The sequence below is a fragment of the Hemicordylus capensis genome, chromosome 2 (assembly GCF_027244095.1).
Source record: "Hemicordylus capensis ecotype Gifberg chromosome 2, rHemCap1.1.pri, whole genome shotgun sequence".
NCBI classification, from domain to species: Eukaryota; Metazoa; Chordata; class Lepidosauria; order Squamata; family Cordylidae; genus Hemicordylus; species Hemicordylus capensis.
In genome coordinates this window covers 290,071,204-290,096,406 of record NC_069658.1, presented here as the reverse complement: position 1 = coordinate 290,096,406, position 25,203 = coordinate 290,071,204, and the positions used below count along the sequence as shown (strand labels likewise).

General features: G+C 43.1%; 1 protein-coding gene across 3 annotated transcripts in view; it reads right to left on the bottom strand.

Annotated features, from left to right (window-relative positions):
* ARL8B (ADP ribosylation factor like GTPase 8B) overlaps positions 1-24,547 on the bottom strand; it is a 42,043-nt gene extending 17,496 nt beyond the window's left edge. The window contains exon 1 of one of the 3 annotated variants that reach the window (XR_008315199.1): positions 24,271-24,532. Coding sequence is in view for 2 of the 3 variants with exons in the window: in XM_053290881.1 (XP_053146856.1) it covers positions 24,271-24,393 (123 nt within the window). In the remaining variant the exon portion in view is untranslated. Of the gene's footprint in view, positions 1-24,270 lie in introns of all 3 variants that reach the window. The other 2 variants (XM_053290881.1, XM_053290882.1) reach the window with 2 other exon arrangements.
* Between the last annotated feature and the right edge of the window lie 656 nt (positions 24,548-25,203).

Here is a 25,203-nt window from a genome sequence, read left to right as displayed (position 1 = left end):
GAAGAGCTATTAGTAGGGAAACTGACCTGGGATTGGGGTATCAAACTGTTATTTAAGGGGGTTCCACTCCCCCTAAAGATCCACAGCTAGTGTGGGTGGGGGTGGGGGTGTTTTTGAATCACACACTGCTTCTGCATGTTTACGTTGCTGCCATGGCCAGGAATACCTTTGTGCAACTTCTGTGAATGTACCAGTTGTGCCCATTCCTGGGGAGGACAGATCTGGCTACAGTTGTCCATGTATTAGTGAAGTCTAGAGTACTGCAACACACTATGTGTGGCTGTCCTTGAAGGGTACCCAGAAACTTCAGTTCATACAAAATGAGGCTGTCAGGCTTTTCATTGGGACCACTGTATAAAAACATTACTTCCATCCTTAATGAACTGTACAGGCTGCTAGTTCATTTCTAGGTCCAATTTAAGTAGGGATGTGCGAAACGTTTCGGATACAAAATGTTTTGTACCCAAAACAGCCCGTTTCGGGTGTTTTGTAGACAAAACAAAACACCCATTTTCCAGATCCAAAGGTTTTGTATACAAAACAAAGCATCCCTGTTTTGGCTACAAAACGTTTTGTTGTTTCAGACCTCCATTTTGTGGTGATCTCTGAGTCAGTCTCCATTTTCTGTTTGACATCTCTTTGAATTTCCCACCCTTCCAGCCTTCTGATCAGTGACCTAAATCATGGGCTGACCTGCTGACAATTCCCTCCTTGTTCCCCATTGGCTCTTTTGCTTCTTCCCACTCTTTACTGACCCCACATTGGCCAGGGGAAGGGTTGCTAACCCATGGGGTGCTGGGTTCTGCTGTTTCTGTGGTGTTCTGAGTGTAGATTCTCTGGTAGCATATGAGAGTGGATTCTTGTTTTTCACTGAAAATCTCATATGCTACCAGAGAATCTACAATGAACACCTCAGAAACAACAAAACCCAGTACCCCACAGGCTTGTAGGTATGGGGGTGGTTGGCACCCTATGTGCACTACACAACCCCTCGCTCTGGGCAACCCCAGTGCCCCCCCAAGTGGAATTATGGGGCTGCTGAAACCTCCATTATTCTCTATGGGAGAAATCTTAAAGACACGTAAACTTCAACAAACCACAAAAGATCAGCCCTTTGCCCAATTCCTTTGAAATAATTCTGGAAGTTCCCTTGCCCCCATTGGGCACTACCACCCACCACACTCTGCTCTGGGTCATCCCTTTCCCCTTGATTTGAAGCGATACATTTGCTGGAATCCCCATTATTCCCTATAGGAAAATTCTTAAAGATGTGTAAACTTAAAAAAAAAGTTCACCAAAAAAATCAGCCCTTTGACTAATTCCTTTGAAATTTGAGTGGTAGCTTCCACCCATTGGACACTACCACCACCACCCACTCTTTTTGCCCTGGGACCCTTTTTAAAAATCCAAATCGATTCGGATTTGGAAAATTTGGGTACAAAACAAAATGGGGATGTTTCGATTCGGATACAAATCGAAACAAGAAAATTCCAAACTGCACACCCCTAAATTTAAGGTGTTGATTACCATCTTTAAAGCCCTTCACAGATTGGGCCCCAAGTATCTGAAGGACTGTCTCTTTCATGCAATTGCCTGCCAACAAGCAAGCTGTGCTCTGTATGCCAACACTAAGGGATGCTTGGCTGTCATGAGAGACAGGGTTTTCTCTGCTGTTGGCCCAGCTGGTGGAACCCTACCCCACTCATCGTTGTCTGTGTGCTACTGGGTATCCTGCTCACCAGAGGCCTGGGAACACTCACCACTGCTGGCTAGCAAATGGATTTGTGGATGCCTGAGTTATTTGCAAAATGCTATTTTTCATTAAAAAAAAAGTGATATGTTTTATTTGTTGTTGGTTGCTGTGGAATTCCATATGGCAAGGTAGGATATAAATATATAGCACCGTTGTCACAATGGAACCTTGTAGTACTCCACAGTTACTGCAGTGGAGTACTACAAGCATAAAGTAAGCAGAATGGACACAAGGCTACCCTCTCACTCAAACCAGTGCCAGTAATACTTTCTCAACTCAGATCCATGTCAAGTGGTGCAGAAGGATCTGACTTTCATTTTTTGTCCCACCTTTCTGAATACACAACCAAGGGAGCATATGAAGATCAAAAATATATTAAACCATCACCAAGTCAATATAAAAAAATACAATAGGAGTCCAAACTGGTAATTGATGTCAATAGCAACAAAAATGGCTTTGGGGGAGGGGTATGTTTGAATTAAGAATGAAGAAACTGTAGATCAGCTGCTTAGTAAAGGATGGTGTTAACAGGTGACAGAGAAAGAGAAGTTACCATACACCTATTTCACTTCTGTCTCCTCCCAAAGGGGAACTGTGTGCAACCTCACAAAAGCAATGTGAGCAGTAGAGGGTCAGGACTGCAGTTCAAGATAGCTAAGTAGTCTTCACCACCTAAGAATTAGGTCAAGTATTCAAGGCCAGATATTTTTATTATTTATTCATTTAATTTCTATACCACCCTTCCAAAAATGGCTCAGGGGAACCAGGGTGGTTTACACAGAGAAATGATAAAGAAATAAGATGGATCCCTGTTCCCCAAAGGGCTCACAATCTAAAAGAAACATAAAATAGACAGCAGCAACAGTCACTGGAGGTACTGTGCTGGGGGTGGATGAATCAAATCCTAGAACAGCAAAAGAACTTTCAGATGTATTCAGAACTTCTGTCTACACTCTGTAGATTTGAGAAATCCTACAGAACAGGCAAGGTTCCACGAGTTTGGAAATAAGCTAATGTCTTAATCTTCAAAAGGGAAAGAGCAAGAAGGAGACCCCAGGAAATTACAGACTGGCCACTCTGAATTCAATACCACAGAAGATATTTGAATATATTATTAAGTAGTTGATTTGCAAGCATCTTGGGAACAATGCAGCAAGTAGCTATAGTTAGCATGGATTTGTCAAAAATAAATCCTACCAGACTAACCTTATCTGTTTTGTTGATTAAGTTACTAGCTGAGTGGATTGTGGGAATGTTGTGGGCGTAATCTATCTTGATTTTAGCAATGCGTTTGTCAACATTCCTCCTGATATTTTGATAGCAAACTGGTCAAATGGAGTGACATTGGCTAGAGGACAGATAGATTTAGAATCTTATTCTGAATGTGCTCAATGCCTCCTCATGGAGGCAAGTTTGACCGATTCAAGATTGTTCTAAATCATTAATTAAAATGTTGGGGTACCAGTTTTGAAATAGTGCTCTGTAGCATCCTATTATCCCAAGACTGGTACTCTTCAACACTTATCAATGTCACAGATCAGTCTCTCTCAAGCCACTTGAAAAACAATACTCCAAATGCTTATTGGTAGAAATTGTTTTCCAGAGCCTGCCCAGAAATGAGAAGAGATTGAGCCTTGTCAGATCTCCTTGATCTACTGTATCAAATCATTTCTCTCATGTGCATGTGCCTACCCCCTGCTAACTGGGCAAAGAGGCACCTTTTACCGTGATGATTCTCTTTATTTAGCAGGGGGAGTGTAACTGGCCCTATCCACCCCCAGCACAGTACTTCCAGTGACTGTTGCTGGTGTCTATCTTATGTTTCTTTTTAGAATGTGAGCCCTTTTGTGGACAGGGTTCCATCTTATTTGTTTGTTATTTCTCTTGTAAACTGCCCTGAGCCATTTTTGGAAGGGCAGTATAGAAATCGAATCATTATATTATTATTTGTTTACACAGACAGGTGTTATTGACTGGTTTGTTTTATCCAGACATCAAGTCCTTCCCAAGGACCTAGGATGGCTGAATTTTATTGTCTGTTATAGATATCGTCGCAGAATATAGGCTGTTCCCAGTAAAGCTGCTTTTTGTAATTGGCTGATGGTGATTTCTGTGACCCCTATGGTGTTGAGGTGCTCTTCAAGGCCTTTTGGAACTGCATCCAGGGCGCCAATTACCACTGGGATTATTTTGGTCCTTTTCTGCCACAGCCTTTCAATTTCAATTTGTAGATCTTTGTATTTGGTGATTTTTTCCTATTTCTTTTTCTTCTATTCTGCTATCCCCTGGTATTGCTATGTTGATTATTTTCACTTGTTTTTCTTTCTTCTCGACTACAGTTATATCTGGTGTATTGTGTGGCAGATGTTTGTCTGTTTGTAGTCGGAAGTCCCATAATATTTTTACATCTTCATTTTCTACCAATTTTTCAATTTGAGGGTACCACCAATGTTTGGCTACAGGTAGCTTGTATTTTTTGCAGATGTTCCAGTGTATCATCCCTGCTACCTTGTCATGCCTTTGTTTGTAGTCAGTCTGTGCGATCTTTTTACAACAGCTGATTAGGTGGTCCACTGTTTCATCTGCTTCTTTACAAAGGCGGCACTTGCTGTTTGTTGTTGACTTTTTTTTTGCTTGGTTCTTGACTTGTTCTTTCTTGTAGGCCTGCTTTCTTTCATTGGTGTTGAATAGTTTCACGTTATTGACCATTTGATATTGACCATTCTTCACTGTCCTTGATATATTCTTCAAGCCCTCTTTTCTCCTCCTCTACTGTATGATGGACTTGCAGCATTCCTCTTCCACCTGAGCTGTGAGGGAGGTAGAGCCTATCTACATCACTGCGGGGGTGCAGGGCATGACTGATGGTCATGATTTTCCTGGTCTTACGATCTAGCGTCTCTAGCTCTGCCCGGGTCCAGTCTATTATTCCTGCAGTGTATCTGATAACAGGTATAGCCCAGGTGTTTATGGCTTGTATGGTGTTCCCGCCATTGAGTTTGGACTTGAGGATTTTTCTAACTCTCCTGATGTATTTACTTCCAATTTTTCTTTTAACTTCAGTGTGTGCGATGTTATCAGCCTGGAGAATGCCCAAGTATTTGTAATGTTCTTTCTCTTCCAGGTTCTTGATCTTGCTTCCATTGGGCAGTTCTATTCCTTCTGTTTTTGTTATTTTCCCTCTGTTCATTATTAATGCAGCACACTTGTCTAGTCCAAACTCCATTGCTATATCGCTACTGAATATACGGACAGTGCTTAGCAGTGATTCGATTTCTGACTGGGACTTTCCATACAACTTCAGATCGTCCATGTACAGCAGATGGTTTATTTTACTTGATCTTTTAGATGTTTGGTATCCGAAGCCTGTTTTGTTCAGTATTTGTGAAAGTGAGTTCATGGCGATTACAAACAACAGAGGGGATAGTGAGTCCCCTTGGAAAATGCCTCTTCTAATGCTAACCTGTCCAAGTGTCTCGCCATTGATTGTTAACTGTGTACTCCACATGCTTATTGCTATTTTTATAAATATCTGAATGTTTTTGCTGACACCAGTTGTTTCTAAACATTTTAGTATCCATGTGTGAGGCAATGAATCGAAGGCTTTCTTGTAGTCAATCCATGCAACGCTTAGATTGGTTTTTCTTCTCTTGCAGTTTTCTAAAATCATTTTGTCAATCAGCAGCTGGTCTTTTGTGCCTCTGGTGTTCGGGCAATTTCCTTTCTGTTCAACTGGAAGCTGTTTGTTAGTTAATATGTGTTGCATCACTTCATCTGCTATTATTCCAGTTAATAATTTGAACATGGTTGGCAGGCAGGTTATCAGTCTATAATTACTTGGGACTGCACCTTTTGCTGGGTCTTTCATGATGAGATGAGTTTTCCCAGTTGTTAGCCATTGTTCAATATCAACTCCTTGCAAAATGTGATTGAACTGTTTTGATAGTTGTTTATGAAGGCTTGTTAGGTGTTTAAGCCAAAAGCCATGCAGTTCATCGTCGCCTGGAGCAGTCCAATTTTTAATTTTCTTTGCTCTTTCACTTATTAATTCTGGTGTTATTATTAGATCTTGCATTTGTTGGTTTCTTTTTTTGACCTCTTTCATCCAGCCTGCTTTTTTATTATAATCTATTGGATTGTCCCATAATTTTCCCCAGAATTGCACTGTTTCTTCTTTATTTGGTGTTTCTAGGTTTCTTGCAGTTTCTCCATCTATGCTTTGGTAGAAACATCTCTGATTCGACTGGAATTGGAGATTCTGCCTGTGTTATGTAATTCTGGCTTCATATCTGCTAATCTTCTTTGACACTGCTGTTATTTGCTGCTTTATTATTTCCAGGACTTCTCTAATTTTCCTTGAATCTAGGTCAGGGATTCTCAACCTTGGGTTCCCAGATGTTGTTGGACTTCAACTCCCATAATCCCCAGCCCCATTGGCCTTTGGTTGGGGATTATGGGACATGAAGTTCAACAACATCTGGGGACCCAAAGTTGAGGACCCCTGACCTAGGTGGTATTTTTGGATCAGATACTGTTTGGTGTTTTCATTCTTCAGCTTCTTGTCTTTCATTTCTTTCAATTCACTAGCATCTGATCTAAGCCTGGAGATTTTATTTTCTAATCTAATCTTCCATTTAGGTAATGTACTGCTTTCTTTTTTTACAGGTCCACTGATCTTATATCCGAGCTCTTGTGTTATTGTTGCTGCACTGTACATTAGTTGGTTTGTTTTTTGCAAATTATTGGTTATTATCTCTGCAAGTGCAGCATTGACATCTTTTAATGCCTGAGCAAGTTGTTTTTTGGCAACTGTTTTTAGAACTGGAAGTCGAACCTCCTGTGAATACTTTATTTCTTATTATGAATCTTCTCTGGTCTGCTAGCCTTTGTTCTGTTATTTCTGTATCTGGATGCTTCTCTTTCCAAATTTGGTACATTCTTTGTAAATAACCTCTTCTAGTTGGACTAGACTTGTAATAGCAGATCATTATTTCCTTGTTGGCATTTTTCTTATATTTTTCAGTTAAGCGACGTTTCTTCCAGTAACTTTGCTGTCTTCAGCCCTGGTTGCTCAACAGAAGATCTTGAGTCCTGTTGCCCACTTGCCATCAGATGTCCAGGGACTATAGCACCTGGCGCAGTCCTTGTTGACCCAGGCGACGACCGATCCGGTATAGATTTATTAAAGTTACATCTCACCATATTGTTGATGGGAGAGGCACTCTTTCTCTGGCTCCTCTGGTGAGACCTGTCCAGTATGGTTGGACCTCTGGCATAGCCCTCACCTTCCTCAGAGCACACAAGCCCCACAACCACGCCAAAGTAGTGCCTCACTGGTAGGGGTGTGCAATTTGGGAATTCGGTGATTCAGTTCGGGACGCGAACCGAATCACCCCTGTTCTCTTTTGTGCCCGAATACGGGCCACCCGAATCACCCTTGATTCGGTTCAGATTCGGATTGAATCCGAATCGATTTTGGGGGTAAAAAAGGGGCCCAGGGGCAAAATTTTTGGGTGGGGTGGTAGTGCCCAATGGGTGGAGTCTACCACCCCAATTTCAGGGGAATTGGGCAAAGGGCTGGTTTTTGGGGAATTTTTGAAGTTTTAGTGACTTTGGGGCAGTTTGGGGGCAGAAAGTGGATCTGCCCCAAAAGAGTGGGGTGGGGTGGTAGTGCCTAATGGGTGGAGGCTACCACCCCAATTTCAGGGGGATTGGGCAGAGGCCTGATTTTTTGGGAATATTTGAAGTTTTGGTGTCTTTGGGGCAGAAAGTGGATCTGCCCCAAAGGAGTGGGGTGGGCTGGTAGATAGTGCCTAATGGGTGGAGGCTACCACCCGCCCCCAATTTCAGAGTGATTGGGCAGAGGGGTGAATTTTGGTGAATTCTGAGGTTTGTCTTCATAAGGTGAAGTGTGCTAAATTGATTACTTCCTCATATTCATAGTAATTGAGAGTGTGAAAAAGTGAAAGTGGGGTCATGAGAGTTGTCTAATTGAAAAAAATCTCATTTGCTATGATAGAATGAGAATTCACACCTCAGAAAAAACTTCTGGTCCACTTTCTGCCCCCAATCTGCCCCAAAGACACCAAAACTTCAAATATTCCCAAAAAATCAGGCCTCTGCCCAACCCCCCTGAAATTGGGGTGGTAGCCTCCACCCATTAGGCACTACCACCCCACCCCACTCTTTTGGGGCAGATCCACTTTCTGCCCCCAAAGTCACTAAAACTTCAAAAATTCTCAAAAAATCAGCCCTTTGTCCAATCCCCCTGAAATTGGGGTGGTAGCCTCCACCCATTAGGCACTACCACCCCACCCCACTATTCTGCCCCAGTCCCCACTTTCTGCCCCAATCTGCCCCAAAGACATGAAAACGTCAGAAATTCCCCAAAAATCAGCCCTTTGCCCAATCCCCATGAAATTGGGGTGGTAGCCTCCACCCATTAGGCACTACCACCCCACCCCACTCTTTTTGCCCAGATCCCATGCTATGCCCCCGAACTGCCCCAAAGTCACTAAAACTTCAAAAAAATCCCCCCAAATCAACCATGAACCGAATCACCCGAATTTTTCATGCCCGAAATTCAGGTGATTTGGCTCGGGCCCGAAAAATATCTGGGGACATTGGGGGTGATTCGGTTCGGCCCTGAATCACCTGAAATTGCTCGTTTCGGGCACAGATTGTTCTGTGCCCGAAATTTTTTGCACATCCCTACTCACTGGGGGATGATGATGATGATGATGATGATGATGATGATGATGATTAATGGTAAGAGGTTTACAGTGCTTAATCATGACGTACTGTGCTCACCTTGAAAGAAGGGTGCCATACCCATGTTGCTTAACCCTCATGTTAATGTAACATGTTTGCAGTCATGCCTGTAACCATCAGAGTGATGGTTACCCTGGATTGGTTTCAACACCCAAGTTCAGTTCACAAGTACAACAAAGCAGTATCTGCAGTTAAGGGATTCTTCAAGTTTTCCTGTGGGAAAATCTAGCACACGACGTTATCTAGCACATATTCTACACCTCTACTAACTTGGCAAAGAGGCGCCTTTTAAAGTGATGTTTATCTGTTAGCAAAAGGACAAAAACTGTTCCTATTCATCCCAGCAGAGTTTCCCTCCTGTGGCTGTTAGTGTCTTCCTTACATTTCATTGTGTGTAGTTCCTTGTCCTAAAGGGGCTCACAATTTTGTCTTTCCTTTTATGGTGCAAAAGCACTTTATGGCCCTTTTTTGATTGAACAATGGTATGTAAATATTCATATCAGAACCCAAATTTTGGGCAATGTTTACCCAGCACTGGAACAATACATCCATTAGACATTTTACTGAAGTCAGAACATTCTAGTTCCCCACCATGGGAGCTGTTTCAGTGCCAGAACAAGGAATGATGCTAATGTAATACTGAGTTGAGCAATAATAACTACTATTTAAACTCTTTCACAAATTCTTGTTCCAACAGCAAGAGCAATTGAGATAATCTGGGAAATTTTGACTTTAACAAAAGTGTCAGAAGTCTACCTAGTACTTTAGAAGTGTCAAGGTTCTCCTGCTAGAGCCTCTATTTATAAGCCCGACAAAGGCCAACATGCCAAACTGAACAAGAACAGTTTTCAATACAGAATCTTTACACCAAGTAATACTTCCCAACCCCTTTTCTTTTTTTCCCCTTTCCCTAGGTTAATACACAGATACAACAACCTCTGTTGAAATAAGTCTAAACTGCACTTACTACTTTTACTTATGGACTAGCTCCTTAGGTTAACTCAGGGGGCCTGCAACTTCACCTTTCAATATACAGTAGTAGTGTGTTCACTCTGTTTGCTTTAAACTTTGTTTTTATCTGCAGGAAGTCATATACTTGAGCATGTAGCTACTATGATGGTGCAGCCTAAATAAGTTAGATCTTATCAGACAGAAAAATTGTCAAGAGCAGACACGCCCCCTTCCACCCCACCCCAATTGTCAGGTCATGTTGAATTGGAAGCCAGAGATTTCCGGACATTATCAGACTCAAGTTAAATGGCCAGTGAGCCACCTCTCAGTTGAGGGGTAGTATGCTGGCTGTTTGCAGTGGGTAGACCTGGCCTCTGGCAGATCCTTGATTTATCTAGCGGACTGGTAGATCTAGTCTCTGTAAGCCATGCTGGTAAACCTGGCCTCCCTGAGCCTCATTTAAAAATTAAATGACCAGTGTGTTGCCTCTAATTTTCATCCAACAGGAATGTCAGAACTCCAACAGAGTTTGGACATGACAACAGGCAACTCAGAGGTTCCAACAATCCAGCTCCCTTTTGTCGTGTCTGAACTCATCCCAATAGTGACCAACGTTTCAACAGTGACCAACAGTATGCTGATGACACCCAAATCTACTTCTCCTTTTCATCTTCAGGAAATGGCACTCAGGAAGTAATGGGCTGGATGAGGGATAACAAATTGAAGCTGAATCTAAGCAAGATGGAGGGGCTCAGAATATGAGGGGTGAGTTAGATCTTCCTGTGCTGGATGGGGTTACACTCCCCCAGAAGGAGCAGGTGCACAGCTTGGGAGTACTCCTGGACCCAGGCCTCACCCTGGTATCTCAGGTGGAGACCATGGCCAGGAGTGATTTCTATCAGCTTTGGCTGATTTGACAGCTGTGTCCATTCCTTGAAGAGGACGACCTCAAACCAGTGGTGCATCAGCTGGTAACCTCCAGGCTTGACTATTGCAATGCACTCTATGTGGGGCTGCCTTTGTATGTAGTTTGGAAATTTCATTTAGTTCAAAATGCGGCAACCAGATTGGTCTCTAGGGCAACTTGGAGAGACCATATTATGCCTGTCTTAAAACAGTTACACTGGCTGCCAATTGGTTTCCAGGCAAAATACAAAGTGCTGGTCATTACCTTTAAAGCCCTGAACAGCTTAGGTCCGAGTTATCTTAGAGAGCACCTTCTTCTGCATGATCCCCACCGCATGTTAAGGTCATCTGAGGAGGTTCATCTCCAGTTACCACCGGTTCATCTGGTGGCGACTCAGATGCAGGCCTTCTCTGTAGCTGCTCCTGGGCTACAGAATGCACAGTCAGCAGAAATCCGTAATTGGAGTTCATTACTGTCTTTCAGGAGAGCCCTTAAAACCTATCTGTTTGGCCTGGCCATCCAGGATTTTTAAAATGTAGTAAATTGTTTTAAATGTTTGCCCTGGTTTTCCAGGGTTTGATTGTTTAATTGGTTTTATTCTGTTTATAGTTTTGGCTTTATTTGTTAACTGGTTTTAATTGTTTTTATTCTGTTGTAAGCCACCCTGCTCCATTTTTGGAAGGTTGGTAAATAAATAATAATAAACAGTAGGCATATTGGGTCCAACATGTCTATTTTTCAACAGCATGACTGCAAAATCCTAGTAACTACACTGGTTCAAATTAAGCTATTAAATTAACAAGGGAATGCTTTTCACATAGGGCCATTCATGCAAAGAATTTAATTTTGCCAACTTATGTGACACTCCACCACTTCCTAGTCACCCTATATTGCATGTGCAAAGGTGGCAAGTTGCAACTGCACCTGTCTTCAACACATCCAAGAGTATGCATGATGTGCTACTCCCCCTCCAGCAAGATCATCCATCCCATGCTGTCTTCACCACTTGAGCTGACTGGATCTATCCAGAATCCTGACATACACCAAATGGCTACAAGACAGGAATACTACAAGATAGGGATGTGCAGTTTGAATAGTTTGGCAAGGGTGGGATAACTTTAATGGCTGGGGAGAGTGCATGTACCCCTCCCTCCCCTCCCCCCCCGGTACTGGCTGGAAAACTGGTCTGGTGGGGCAGCAGCGTACCTCCCTGCCACCCCGTCCACTCTTCGAACCAGAAGTAGGCAGAAGTAGCTCATGCACAAGTGCGAACTACTTCCATCTGCTTCCAGTTTGAGGAGCAGACGGGGCAGCAGGGAGGTGCACTGCCACCCCACCAGACCGGTTTTCCAGCCAGTGCCGGCGGGGGGAAGCAGAGGGAGGGGTAAGTGCATCCTCCCCCACCCTTAAAGTTCTCCCACCCCCGAACTATTCAAACCACCACTGTTCAAACCTGTTCGGAGACCTGTAGAAGGGCCTCAGAACAGGTTCATGCACACCTTACTACAAGATGAATTGTCCACTTGCAAATCACACCTGTATCAAAGAAGATGGGAGCACACAAGTCTTTGAAAGCTCAGGCACACACTGTTGGTAAGAGGCAACTGGTCAGAGATAAAATTATGCTGGCTAGTCTTATCCCTGTAGGTCAAATGGTAGTTTGTCAGTGCAGCCACATGTTCTTAACTGGAGACTCTAAACTGGAAGCATAAGCAGCATGGCTGATGATCAACACATGCTGCTTGCAGAGTCACAGTGACATTGGCTAACCCTGTCTGCTGACTGACGGAGGTATAAACACACCAGTGTTTGTTTTCAGCACTCATGAAGGCTACACCACATAAACATCTTGCACTTCACAGAAGCCTGGAGATGCATCAAGTCTCACTGAAAGTAGATTTCTGAGTAGATAAGGCTTTTTGTACAGCAAAGCTTCAAGATCCCTCACTGTGATCTAGAGTAATTTTTAAAAGCCTCTACTTCTACTCACTTTTTTTTGGCTCTTTCATGTTCCTGAACAGCACATGAGATTCACCATCTTATTAAAAGATAAAAGACAATGTGCACATAAATTTTCAGTTTTGACAGTTCTGGAACATATTCTCAAAGGCGGGATCTAGCACCAAGGGGCTTGCTAGCAAGGCAAGATGGGCCAGAAGCTCACAACTAATCTGTAGGATACTTGTTAAAATTAATGCTACCAAGCTGTGGTTAGATTTGTTGAATGGAGTTTACAATATTCTCAACCCAATGTGCAGTACAAGATCTGTGGTGGGAGGGGGGATTTTGTCCACACATGCAAGTTGGCCACCTTGTTTCACCTTCCACACAATCTCATTTAACCATCCCCAGATACAGGATTGCATGCAGAAATGCAGCATGCAAGTCACTGGTGAATACTACAGTATCACCTTGCTCAGTATAACTGCATAGTCTGTGTAGTGTCAATTCGCATGCAACATTTTCCCATGCAATTCTGTATACAGAAAACAATCCTATACACAGAGGGGGTTGGGGAGCACCCAACCAGCACCAATCTATCTAGTAGGGAGGCTGTTGTAGGAGGCCTGGTAGAAATCATAAATGCTTATCTGAGGGAGGCAGGATGCCTCCTTGTCTCAAGGAGGCAACCATTAGACCTTTTTTAAAGAAGCCTACATTAGATCCCTCAGAGTTGAGCGACTATAGGCCTGTCTCCAACCTCCCATGGCCGGCCAAGGTAATTGAGAAGGTGGTGGCCTCTCAGCTCCAGGCGGTCTTGGAGGAAACTGATTATCTAGACCAGTGATTCTCAAACTTGGGTCCTCAGGTGTTATTGGACTTCAACTCCCATAATCCCCAGCCTCCGTGGCCTTTGGTTGGGGATTATGGGAGTTGAAGTCCAATAACACCTGAGGACCCAAGTTTGAGAATCACTGATCTAGACCCATTTCAAACTGGCGGGCTGTGGGGTGGAGACTGCCTTGGTCAGCCTGATGGATGATCTTCAGTTGGGAATTGACAGAGGAAGTGTGACTCTGTTGGTCCTCTTAGATCTCTCAGCGGCTTTTGATTTCCATAGTATCTTTCTGGAACGTCTGAAGGGGTTGGGGGTGGGAGCCACTGTTTTACAGTGGTTCCTCTCCTACCTCTCAGACAGATTCCAGATGGTGTCAATTGGAGACTGTTGCTCTTCAAAATCTGAGCTTAAGTATGGTATCCATCAAGGCTCCGTACTCTCTCCAGTGCTTTTTAACATCTACATGAAACCACTGGGAGAGATCATCAGGGGATTTGGAGCGGGATGTTATCAGTATGCTGATCACACCCAGATCTATTTCTCCATGTCAACTTCTTCAGGAGATGGCATATCTACCCTGAATGCCTGCCTGGAGGCAGTAATTGGCTGGATGAGAGAGAATAAACTGAAGCTGAATCCAGATAAGGCGGAGGTACTTATTGTGCGGGGTCGGAACTCCAGAGACGATTTTGATCTAACTGTTCTAGACGGGATCACACTTCCCCAAAAGGAACAGGTCCGCAGTCTGGGAGTACTTCTGGATTCACACCTCTCCCTGGTTTCTCAGGTTGAGGCAGTGGCCAGGGATGCTTTCTATCAGCTTCGGCTGATACATCAGCTGCGTCCGTTTCTCGAGATCAATGACCTCAAAACAGTGGTACATTTGTTGGTAACCTCCAGACTGGACTTCTGTAATGCGCTCTACGTGGGGCTGCCTTTGTACGTAATCCAGAAACTTCAGTTGGTTCAGAATGCGGCAGCCAGGTTGGTCTCCAGGTCATCTCGGAGAGACCACATTACTCCCTTGCTGATGGAGCTACACTGGCTGCCAATTGGTTTCCGGGCAGAATACAAAGTGCTAGTTATAACTTATAAAGCCCTAAATGTATTAGGCCCTGGGTATTTAAGAGAACACCTTCTTTGTTATGTGCCCCACCGTCCACTGAGGTCACTTGAGGAGGTCCGTCTCCAGTTACCGCCAGCTCCTCTGGTGGCCGCACGGAGACGGGCCTTCTCGATTGCTGCCCCGAGATTGTGAAATGCACTCCCTGCTGCGATGCGATCCTCCCCATCTCTGGCTATTTTTAAAGAACATCTGAACACCCACCTCTTCACCCAAGCTTTTCCAGCTTTTTAAATGTGTAGTTTTAATTTTATACTGTTTTAGGGCTTTTAGCTGTTTTATTGGTTTTACTGTGTTTTAATAGTTTGATTTTAATTGTTAATTTGTTTTAATTGTTTTTATCATGTTGTGAAACTCCCTGAGCCATTTTTGGAAGGGCGGTATATAAATCTAATAAAATAAATAAACAAATAAACAAACAAACAAACAAACAAAATTAAGCAGCTCTTAGCTTCAATCATATTTAATACTTTAGTCCCAATACACAAGTTGTTTCTAAGATGTACAAACATCAGAAATATTACAGTTAGTTGTAGATTAAAGCAGATTACAGGAAAATTTATCCTGTGCTTGTTAGTATAAAGTTTATATCAATAAACTGTGATCAACAAAGCTTTGCAACTTTCTCCCTTCTCACAATGCAGACACTCTTAATTTTGCTGGTTGTTGTTATTGCACCTATCCATTCCCTAAAACTTCAGGAGTTAGGATTTGCCATTTTGAGTGATCAAGATTTTTGCTTCTATTTAAGGATTGCAAGTTATGATTTGATGCTCCTCTAACATACCTCAAGAAAATATTTAGAAGGTTGAACAGCATATTGCAATTATCTATATTATTTTCCCATACCACTCTCCGGGCATATCTGCTATATTTAATAAAATCAGCTGTTGGATAGTCATTAATCCTGACCATTTTTATCCATTCTGTTTAACCCATATGGTACAATAAAATACCAACTTCCTGCACCAGCCCAGTCCTTGGTAATCACAAAGTAAATGAATTCTAGAACAATGATTGAAGTTGTGAGGGGAGGAAATCTTATTCCAAATCTTCTGACATTTGGACCACCATTTTTCCGAGCATACAACCATGAGAGCTACAACACAAGATAAAAAGCTAGGATTCAAAGAGCCCTTGGGAAAAACTAGAGTCCCACAAGAGTTGCATGTTTATTCCAACTCTGTGAAAAATGGGCTTATTTTAAAAATCCTGATTTGGCTAGAAGTCTTAAGCAACATATTTTTATTTATTGGATGCAAAGTAAAGGATTGAGTGAATAGAGTTTATACCCCTCTAAGGGCATGCATAGGTGATATTTACCAGGTCAGTAAATCGCCAGAACCAAAGAAATGTCTTGAGGATGCATCTGTATATTTCAATACAATGTTCTCACTTTGTTACCCATCTCTATGGTCAATTCATGTGTCCACCTATCAACATTCCAGATTTAAGATTGACAGATCTGCAATTTGGAAAACTGAATGCTGAAAGATGCAACATTTACTGTGTGGGTAGCAGTGGAGCAACCATCTTACCAGTCGAACGACCAAAGGAAATACCAGTGAAAGGGAATCAAATGCACTGAAGTCACCTCTGCCTGCACAATGTACAGGTAGAAAAACTGGAGGAAATAGGCTTTCCTTTCTAGTTGGATGGGAAAGATGGCATCACTTCTACATTAATTGATAGCTGATGCAGCACCCGTTATCCAACCAATACAACTGCAGTCCATTACAGTTGCCACTTTCAGATACAAAGTCAGAGGCCATTAGCAACGTGGTGTCTAGTTTAGCTTCAGGACTTATAGGCTTAAATACCTTATCAATTAGCAGCAGTACCTGAAGTTATTGATACAACACTGGCCTAGCAAATAGCAGGGATCCAAAATGGTTCACATAGGAAAACAAACTATCAGTTATCCTGGCAGAGAAAGCTCTAAGAAAACCTCTCTCTGGGATGTACAATCATGCACTTAATTTTTGCCTGAATGGAATGTAGCAAGAACTATCTCCCCTTTAAGATCTGGCTGCAGCATACTGCTTCTATTCAGACTGCTTCACAAATACTTCACAAAAAGCTATTAATCATGCCAAGAAGATTTTTTAAAAGGGGAAGGAGTTAACCACCACAAAACCCCACCCCAGCAATTGCATTAAGCTGTGGGATGCAGAAATTCATCCAGAACCTTTAGCCTTTGGGCAAGCAAACCTTAGGTCATATGAAGATCATTTCATTGCCTCATCATGGATATTTGCAATGACTTAAGGAAATTACTTAGTGGCAGAGAAAGACTATAGAGGCAATTCAAACACATCTTCATAGATATGCAGATTAACTCACAAACATCTCACTATGAATAAATGACCTAAGTACTAACAAATTATGGACTAGCGGCAGATAAAGATCCAAACATTTTGCTCAAGCTTTAGGGGTAGGGAAAGACACACATCTAGATGTGTGGCAGATCAGACTCTCCATTAGGCATGAAAGCCAAAAGAAGAGAGGAAGCTCTTTCAGCTTTAAGTCCAAACTGCCACAGATGTCTAATATGAGTACATGTGGCAAAACAGATTAGTGTTTTTATCTGGTAGTTTCTATTTGCTTGTAAGTCCACTTTAACTGAATGCACATACAACAGATACCCAATTTCATTGCTGTAGGTGTGCAGATGTCTTGTTCTACCCTTCATTACTTCCCTTATCAGTTCTGTTCTCACCCACAACTGTAGCATGTGGGTCCTACAAAAGCCATCTGCAGACTACAGCTGAAATAGCCCATGCGAGAGGTTTGCAAATGTGTCCTACTGCAATCAGGGTAGGCACCAGATTGTTAATCCTTCCTACATCAAGATCTCCAGCTTTCAGACTGAATCTTGGTTTAAAGCAGCTGAGGATGCACACTAACCCCAAGTCAGCTCAGTTGGAACTGATAAGAAGTTGGTCAACTACGACTAATGCTATTCATTAAATTAAACAAAGACAACAGATTCTGCTATTCAACCTTGATTCTATTTAGTTTTAAAAGCAACATGCTTTAATCATTGAAAATATATATATATGGATATATTTTTGGAAAGCAAGTACAAACTGGAAAATTCTTAAAAATCCAAGCTCTTTGCTTAATAATAAAATGATTTCAGCAGTGTTAAATATTCTCTATTTGGATGGGCAGTGAGCAACTTGTAATAGAATCCAGACTTCAGCTTGATTAGATCTCCTTCATGAGTCATGCTATTGTTTTTCAGACAAACAAAAGCAGACATGATCCATTCTGGATGATAGATTAGATAGATAACTAGATAGGAGCCTACTATATTCAATTATCAGGTCCCCCACCCATTTTGAAAGATTTAGGAATCCAGCTCACAAAACTTAATCCCATCAAGCAGACATTTAAATCAGTTTAATCCGATTGAAGTTTATCAGGAGGAATTTCACAATTAAACCTAAGCAAAGAATACTAAAGTTTTGGAAAATGCTGTTTTAGCCTTGCAAGTGTCCACAACAGAGACCAGCCCACTTTTTTTTAACACACTACACTGCCTCTTAATAAAAGAGCTAGCTTCCCACACTAGTAAGCCTGGAGACAACACTTACTCACCACAAATAACCAGCAACTTACAACTCTGCACTCCTTCAATTCTCAAGTGTCACTTACAGCACTGGTACACAATACAGAGCATACTAGTCATACTTCACGTCTTCAGGAACAGGAACAGTATGGCTAATATTCTGAAAGTTTGTTGAACATCTGCTTTTTGGTATAACAGTCCAACTACACAGACCCCCATATGTAACCATGTTTGGGTCCAACATGCTACAAGCCTATCATCATGATCTGTAATTTCCTTGGAAGAATCGTTAATCACACAGTTGACACTGAATCCACAACAAGATGAAGGCAAGCACTATATTCTAACAGCATCTTTATCAGTTGCAATTGCTGAATAGTAGGGATTGCTGTCATCCCTATATTGTGAACCGCCCAGGGACATTTTTGTATGGGACAGTATATAAATGTACTAAATGAATAAATACCTAGTGTATAGACCAAGTGACAGCAAGACAGACAGACCATTGACGCTTGATATCAGAACTAACAAAACTCCTTTTATTGTGCCCTGCTAACTGAGCAAAGAGACACCTTTTAAAGTGGGGATTATCTTATATTTAGCGGGAGGAGGAGCAACTGGCCCTATCCAGCCTCAGCACAGGATCTCTCCAGCGGCTGTTGATGGTTTCTGCCTTCTGTTTCTTTTTAGATTGTGAGGCTTTTGGGGGACATGGAACCATCTTATTTTTCTTTGAGAACTTTGGTTGAAGTGCGGTATATAAATATTCGTAGAAGAATGAGTTTGTAAGCATATATATTGAATAACTTTCACCCAGACAAGTCTAAAGATGTGTTAAAATCTTACTTCGCAGTAAACTATGGAACTTCAAGTAGCAGAATTAGCCCACCTCTCCCCCTTCAGTGAACTGTACTCCCAATGTAACAGGTTAAGGAAAATTTATGGTTTTATGCAAGGAGAACTTTTTGAGAACTTCCTCAACCAACACAACTGCCACATAGATGAAAAGGTATTTTTCTCAGATATGAAAGTGCACAACTTTGCAAATAGTGCAGCAAGTCAGTTGTTCATCTGTGGAAGAGTATCACTTCATGTTATTTGAATGCTTGGTACAGAAGGAGTACAAACTATCAATTCATAAGTATGGAACATTAAAAGCGACCAAGACTGAACACCTGCTTCCCTTCTTGCGTCACACCAGAAGGTCTTTGTACACAGACTGCACAAAGGAAAGTGTACTCCCACCTTTTAAAAAATTTCCTACACAAAGGATCTGCACTGCTTTAACCAGGGCTAGAAAAATGCCTGGGTGCCTAGATATAAGATCTCCAAAGCTGATTCCTATACAACTTGATTTTGTTCATTTGTTATGGTTTCTAGTGTGCCTCTGTTCTGGTTCTTGTCATCCCAGTTTAGGCTTCAGTTGTATACCAACACTAGCTTTTGGAGTGGAAAGAATGTAACCCTTCTACTTTGCTTTAGTGTTCTTATTTTTAAAAGTTCAATCTGTTAAAGGAGAAATAATAAATATTTCATAGAGAAGCTATTTCTTAACACAGGCAGGTCCCCATCCAAGTTATTTGAATCATTAAAAACAGAAGTGTTCTGTTTAAAGTTTATCATTCAAAGATGAAGCATTTTGTTACTTAAAGTAATCAACATACGCCAAATTACTGTGAGCTGCCAATTCACCTGAAAGGTTACAAGAAGGTATTTGCTTCCTTTGAACAGACACTGAGGACACAGCAAACCTTTCCCTCTCAAAGAACACACAGCACTATGCCAATACAGCCTTTTTGGCTTGCCAGCATAATCCACTTGACTACTGTATTACATTTATTTATTTATTTATTTATTTATTTGATTTCTATACCGCCCTTCCAAAAATGGCTCTGGGCAGTTTACACAGAGAAATAATAAATAAAAATAAAGATGGATCCCTGTCCCCAAAGGGCTCACAGTCTAAAAAGGAACAAGATAGACACCAGCAACAGTCACTGGAAGTACTGTGCTGGGGGTGGATTACTACTAGTAATAATATTAACAGGCATGCATTATAATCAGTGTTCCCTCCAAGGCATGCGCATGTGCGTGCGCTCACATGTTTTTGTCTGCTCTGTTAATTTTAGATGCCGCTCAGGTTGAATCAGGAAGGCCCCACCCTCAATGCATGTGTGCACACACTGCCTTGACACTGCCACCCAGAACAAATCTAATTCCGCACACAGATGAAAAAAAGAGAGAACACTGATTATAGTCGTGGAGGATGCAGTGCAGAGCATTCAAAGAGAGAGAACCAAAGAAAGGCTGTCAATTCCACATGGTCATAAGACTTTCAAGTATGATCTTGTTTGTTTTAAAGTACCCTATAGACGAAACTCTCCTGAGAGGCCACTCAAGCACTAAAGTGCACTTTAAGCTTTAAACACACCAGCTAGGTTACTCCCAATTCACACAAATGTTTCACAAGTCTCTTGCTTTGGGAGTTTTGTTCTTTGAGTGACATGCACTTTTCCAAGGCAAGGGTGGATGGACAGTTTGTTTTTCCACTAGAAACCCCATGGCCCAACGTATTTTAATTTACAAAGCAAGAGTGTGCACATTCAGGACCTCTTAACTGAGAAAGTACATCTAAAGTCTGCTTTAAATGATTATTGCTTGAGGACTTAAATAGTGTCTTGCTGGAGGAGACCAAGGATCACCTCTGCTAACTGAGCAAAGAGGCACCTGTTAAAGTGCCAATTATCTTGTACTGGCCATACAAAGGGAGCACAACTGGCCCATATCCAGCCTCAGCACAGTACCCCTCCAGTGGTCATTGCTCATGTCTACCTTGTGTTTCTTAGGCTGTGAGCCCTTTGGGGACAGGTAACCCATCTTATTAATTTGTGTGTGTGTGTGAGAATCGTTTTGAGAACTTTTGCTGGAGAGTAGTATATAAACAGTAGTCCAACATTCTTTACAAGTATCCCAGCAGGCACTAGGTAATCCACTAGAAACTGCTCCAAGGCACTGTAGAAAGCACTTCCCACACATGAGACCTGAGGTACGGCCATTTCCTGAAGCAAGGCTCTCCCCCCGCCCCAGACACACAGACCCAGTTATGAGGAGAAACATTATTCCAATCCAGGTGCTGGATCCAGGGTAGCACAAGGGCATACTACAAGACATTTTTAAAAGTCATCTCAGAAAACAGTGACCTTTAAGAAACATACATTAACCACATAATGGCTTTCTTCCTACTTTCTGATGAACACAAAACAAGCATGTTAAGTTTAAATCATCAACACTGGCATTATTTACAAACACAAGCTTTCAAAAATCAAATAAGAATAAAGAGGCACCACCAGGAAGAAACTTCAAACCACTGATACTGATCACCACAACATGGTACCTCTCAATATACCCCAGAGAATAGCTTAACTATGCAGGCTATTTCTTGCTTACACTTTATTGTAAGCATTACTGCTGGAAAGCCAGCAAACCCAAGCAGTTTCAGATCCCATTCACAAGATCCCCTCAGAAGTTTCATAACAATGCTCTAGGCAAGTTCTCAGAAGAGGCAAACAAGGAGAAAATCTAAAAGTAAAATTCATTATATTCAAGTAATTTGTCAGTCCAGCACAGGCCAAGAAGCACTTCCCAGGCTTGCAAGGAAGCTGTGTTGTTAGTCATAATAAATCTGTACAGCAAACTGCCTCCATTAGAGTGCAGATATGCACAGCTCATTGCAGCAGCATGCCTACTGAAGACACACAAAGATTTTTCATGTACAAAAAAAGAGGATGCTGGTTTAACCAATGACTGACAACAGGGGAACCATTTCAGCTTTGATCTTGTGGACAGTGCTGCATATCCCAATTAAGGAAACCAGACACACCCAAACAAATCAGGAAAGTGTGGCAACTTCTGTTTGTTATAGCAATCATTTAGAAAAAACAGTAACAAAACATTTTATGAGCCAGCTTCAGGACAGGTAAGCAAGTTAAATAACCAAACAAAATGACCCACATTCTGTAGCGGAGTCCATTGTAGAAGCATTCCATATCCCATAGGTTTCCATCAGCACCTTCCTAACTGTTGCTGCAGAAAGCAAAAACAAAGCTTTTACCAACCCCAACACTGTGTTGAAACCAAGTCACCCAGCCTTTGTTTCTCCAGTGACTCATGGACAAGAGCAAACTCTTTTGATCTGAATTAGCTTTATTCCCAGGGGTGGGGGGGCCTGGTAGCAAAAGCACGGGTGGGGGGGACTGTTCATTAACTATATTGCATGTATGAAAAGCCTGTGTTAAAGATAAGAAGTCTATTCTACAGACACCATATAAAAGGCAACTCTGAATCTGAGATGATGCTTTAAAAAAAGAGGTTAAATACAAGTAAATACCTGTATGTACCCAATTCTCTAATGGCACAGCAGGGAATGACTTGACTAGCAAGCTAGAGGTTGCCGGTTCAAATTCCCCACTGGTATGTTTCCTAGACTATGGGAAACACCTATATTGGGCAGCAGCAATGTCAGAAGATGCTGAAAGGCATCTCATACTGCATAAAAGGAGGCAATGGTAAACCCCATCTCTATTCTACCAATGATAACCACAGGGCTCTGTGGTCTCCAGAAGTCAACACCGACTTGATGGCACACTCTACCCAAAAGAAAGGACTCCAAATTTAAGATGACCATCCCCCCAATATTTAACAGGAAAGAACTGGGGGGAACCTTGTCTTTGATTCAGGTAAAATACAGTAAATATTCAAGGCGGCTTGATGCAGATGAGTTTCCTGTTTCCTCTGAACACTTTGTCATCTTTCATATTCTTAAGCAATAAGTAAGATAGTAGAGGGGAGATATTCACTCCAATTAGTGCATATGCAAAGCAGAGCTTGCAATCCACATTAGCAGCTATAAATAATGGAGATACTGGTTGGTTTTTCCAGATGGTGTTGCCACCTAGGGAAACTTGCTTGAATGTAAACCCAGTTGAACTCACTAGGAATTACTTTCAAGTTCACAGCCCAAAATAGGCCTAATTGACAGCTACCATAAAAAGGGACAATAACAATAATGAATGCTTTCTGACACGTATCAAGTAGAAATTCTTAGTACTTCACTAGTTGTTGCTGAACTCCTCCCATCATCCCCAGGTAGAATTTATTGTGGCTGGGGATTATGTGAGCTGTAGTTCAGCAACATCTGGAGAACCACATCTTGGGGAACCCCTGCACTAAAGGATCTCTAGACTCATGGGGGGGGGGGAAACAGGCATTCTAACTAGCATAAGTAATTCTAAGTACATAACCAACTGGTGGTATCCACTGTTCCCTCTAACAAGGATCCCCAGATGTTTTCCACTACAACTTCCAGCTGCAATGGCCATTGGCTGGGGATTATGCAAGTTGTAGTCAACATCTGGGAATCCCTATGAGGGAACACTGGTGGCATCTAACATTTATTCCATTTTTCCAGCAAAGCCTTCAGTCTCCATACATTCAGTCTCTATTAGCCAGGACCAGTCACTGAAGTGTATGGGACACCTCAAGAACATTTTCTGAGTGCACAACGATCTTCAGCAACACATCCTACCTTAACTGTCTCCAAAGAGAAGCAGGCTCTAGCAAACCAGGATACAGCCAGGCTCTTTTAAAAAAAACCCAATCCAGACCTTCCACACTCAAGGTTAGAAAAAGCTTTTGTTTTGTTTTGAAAGGCCACACTCACAATGAGTTCCAGTCAGGATTACAGGTACTGCAGAGAGAGGAGGAAAACTAAAGCTCCTGACCTTGCCCAACCCAAAAATCACATGCCAGACAGGGCACCAGCCTTCTCAGATCCTCTTAACCCCCTCACGTGTGCAAGGGTGGGGACGGAAGACCAATGACTAAGGAAAAGAAGCAACTTGCTTCAGGCCCCGCTCCATCCATCCCAGAGACCGACTTCATGCATATAGCAGAGACAAGAGCTGAAGCTTTTTGCTGGAGAGTACCACGCTCAAACGCCAGGTATACGTTTTAGTGCCCTCCTCCTTGCGGAGGGGGGGGCGGGGAAGAGAATAGATACACCGGAGAAGAGTCAAGCCCAGCCTTCCCACTCACGTGCTCTTTTTCCACGTACAGGGATCTTCATTATTGGAGCCCCACAGGGCAGCATTAGAAACGCCAACTCAGTCCCTGCAACAGCGGTACAGCCGGTGTTACCTGCACCCCGCCCCCGCTAATTGGTTACCCCCTAACTCTGCTGCATTCATTGAGCTGGGGCCCAGAGCAAGGGGAGGAGGAGGAACTCCCCCTGCAGGCCGCCTAGCCTGCTCCCGCGCGGATGCGAGGCCTCCGGAGCCGGTGCAGAGAAGAGGCACCAAAGGGGGCGCCTCCGCGGGACACACACAACAGGGGGAGCCCCCTCCCAGCCTCTCACCGCGATGACGTTGACGAAGGTGGTCTTGCCCGAATACTGGAGCCCCACCAGGGTCAGCTCCATCTCCTCCTTCCAGAACAGCGACCGGAACCAGTCCAGCAGCCGGGACAGCAGCGCCAGCATGATGGGGAGGGCGGCGGCGGCGTCGACCCACAGCCCGGGCGCGTCTCTTCGCCTCGCCTCTCTGTCGCTCCTTTTCGCGCAACGGCGGCTCCAGCTGCTGCCTCTCGCTCCACACGCGTCGTGGTCATATGACGGCTCGGCTGGCTCGCCGGAGGCCAAGAGCGGCCCCGCCCCGTCAGCCGCCGTCAAGCAGCGACACCTGTTTCGCAGCGACACCTGCCGGCAGAGCCATGCGCAGCGCTTGAGGAGGACCGAGAGGCAACCTGTTGGGTCGCCAGGGCCGTAGAAGGGGGCATTCGGAGATATTCCTCAGTGGTGGCCTGGGGCTTGAAGGCGCAGCCTTGCATGGTCTGCTCCGTGGCGACGCGCTCCCCCGGCCCCCTTCTGTGTTGTACGTGTTGCTCGCTGCCCTGCCTGACCTGATCTTCCTCCGGCATAGCCACTGGCCGAGCCATAAGACCGCATGGTCCCCGCCACGCTCCCCCCATACATGTTGCTCTTGCTCGCTTGCTACCCGGTCTGGCCTGGTCATCTTCCCTGCACAGCCACCAGCCGGCCATGGGACCGCATGGTCCGCAGCGGCATGCCCCCTTTTCTCTCCGTCTCCTCTCAAGTGTGTGTAAAGTCTCCTGAAAATGATGCTGCACTAAGTGGTGTGTTTAAGAGCAGCTTTGATTCTTTTTTTTTTTTAAACACTTTCTCATGCTGTTCTCCTGCATGTTTGTTGAGCAAGGTGAAGTTGATTAGGCTTTTCCACAGGACAGGAGTTTCCAGCTTATGGTTCTCAGGATGTTGCTAACTCCAACTCCC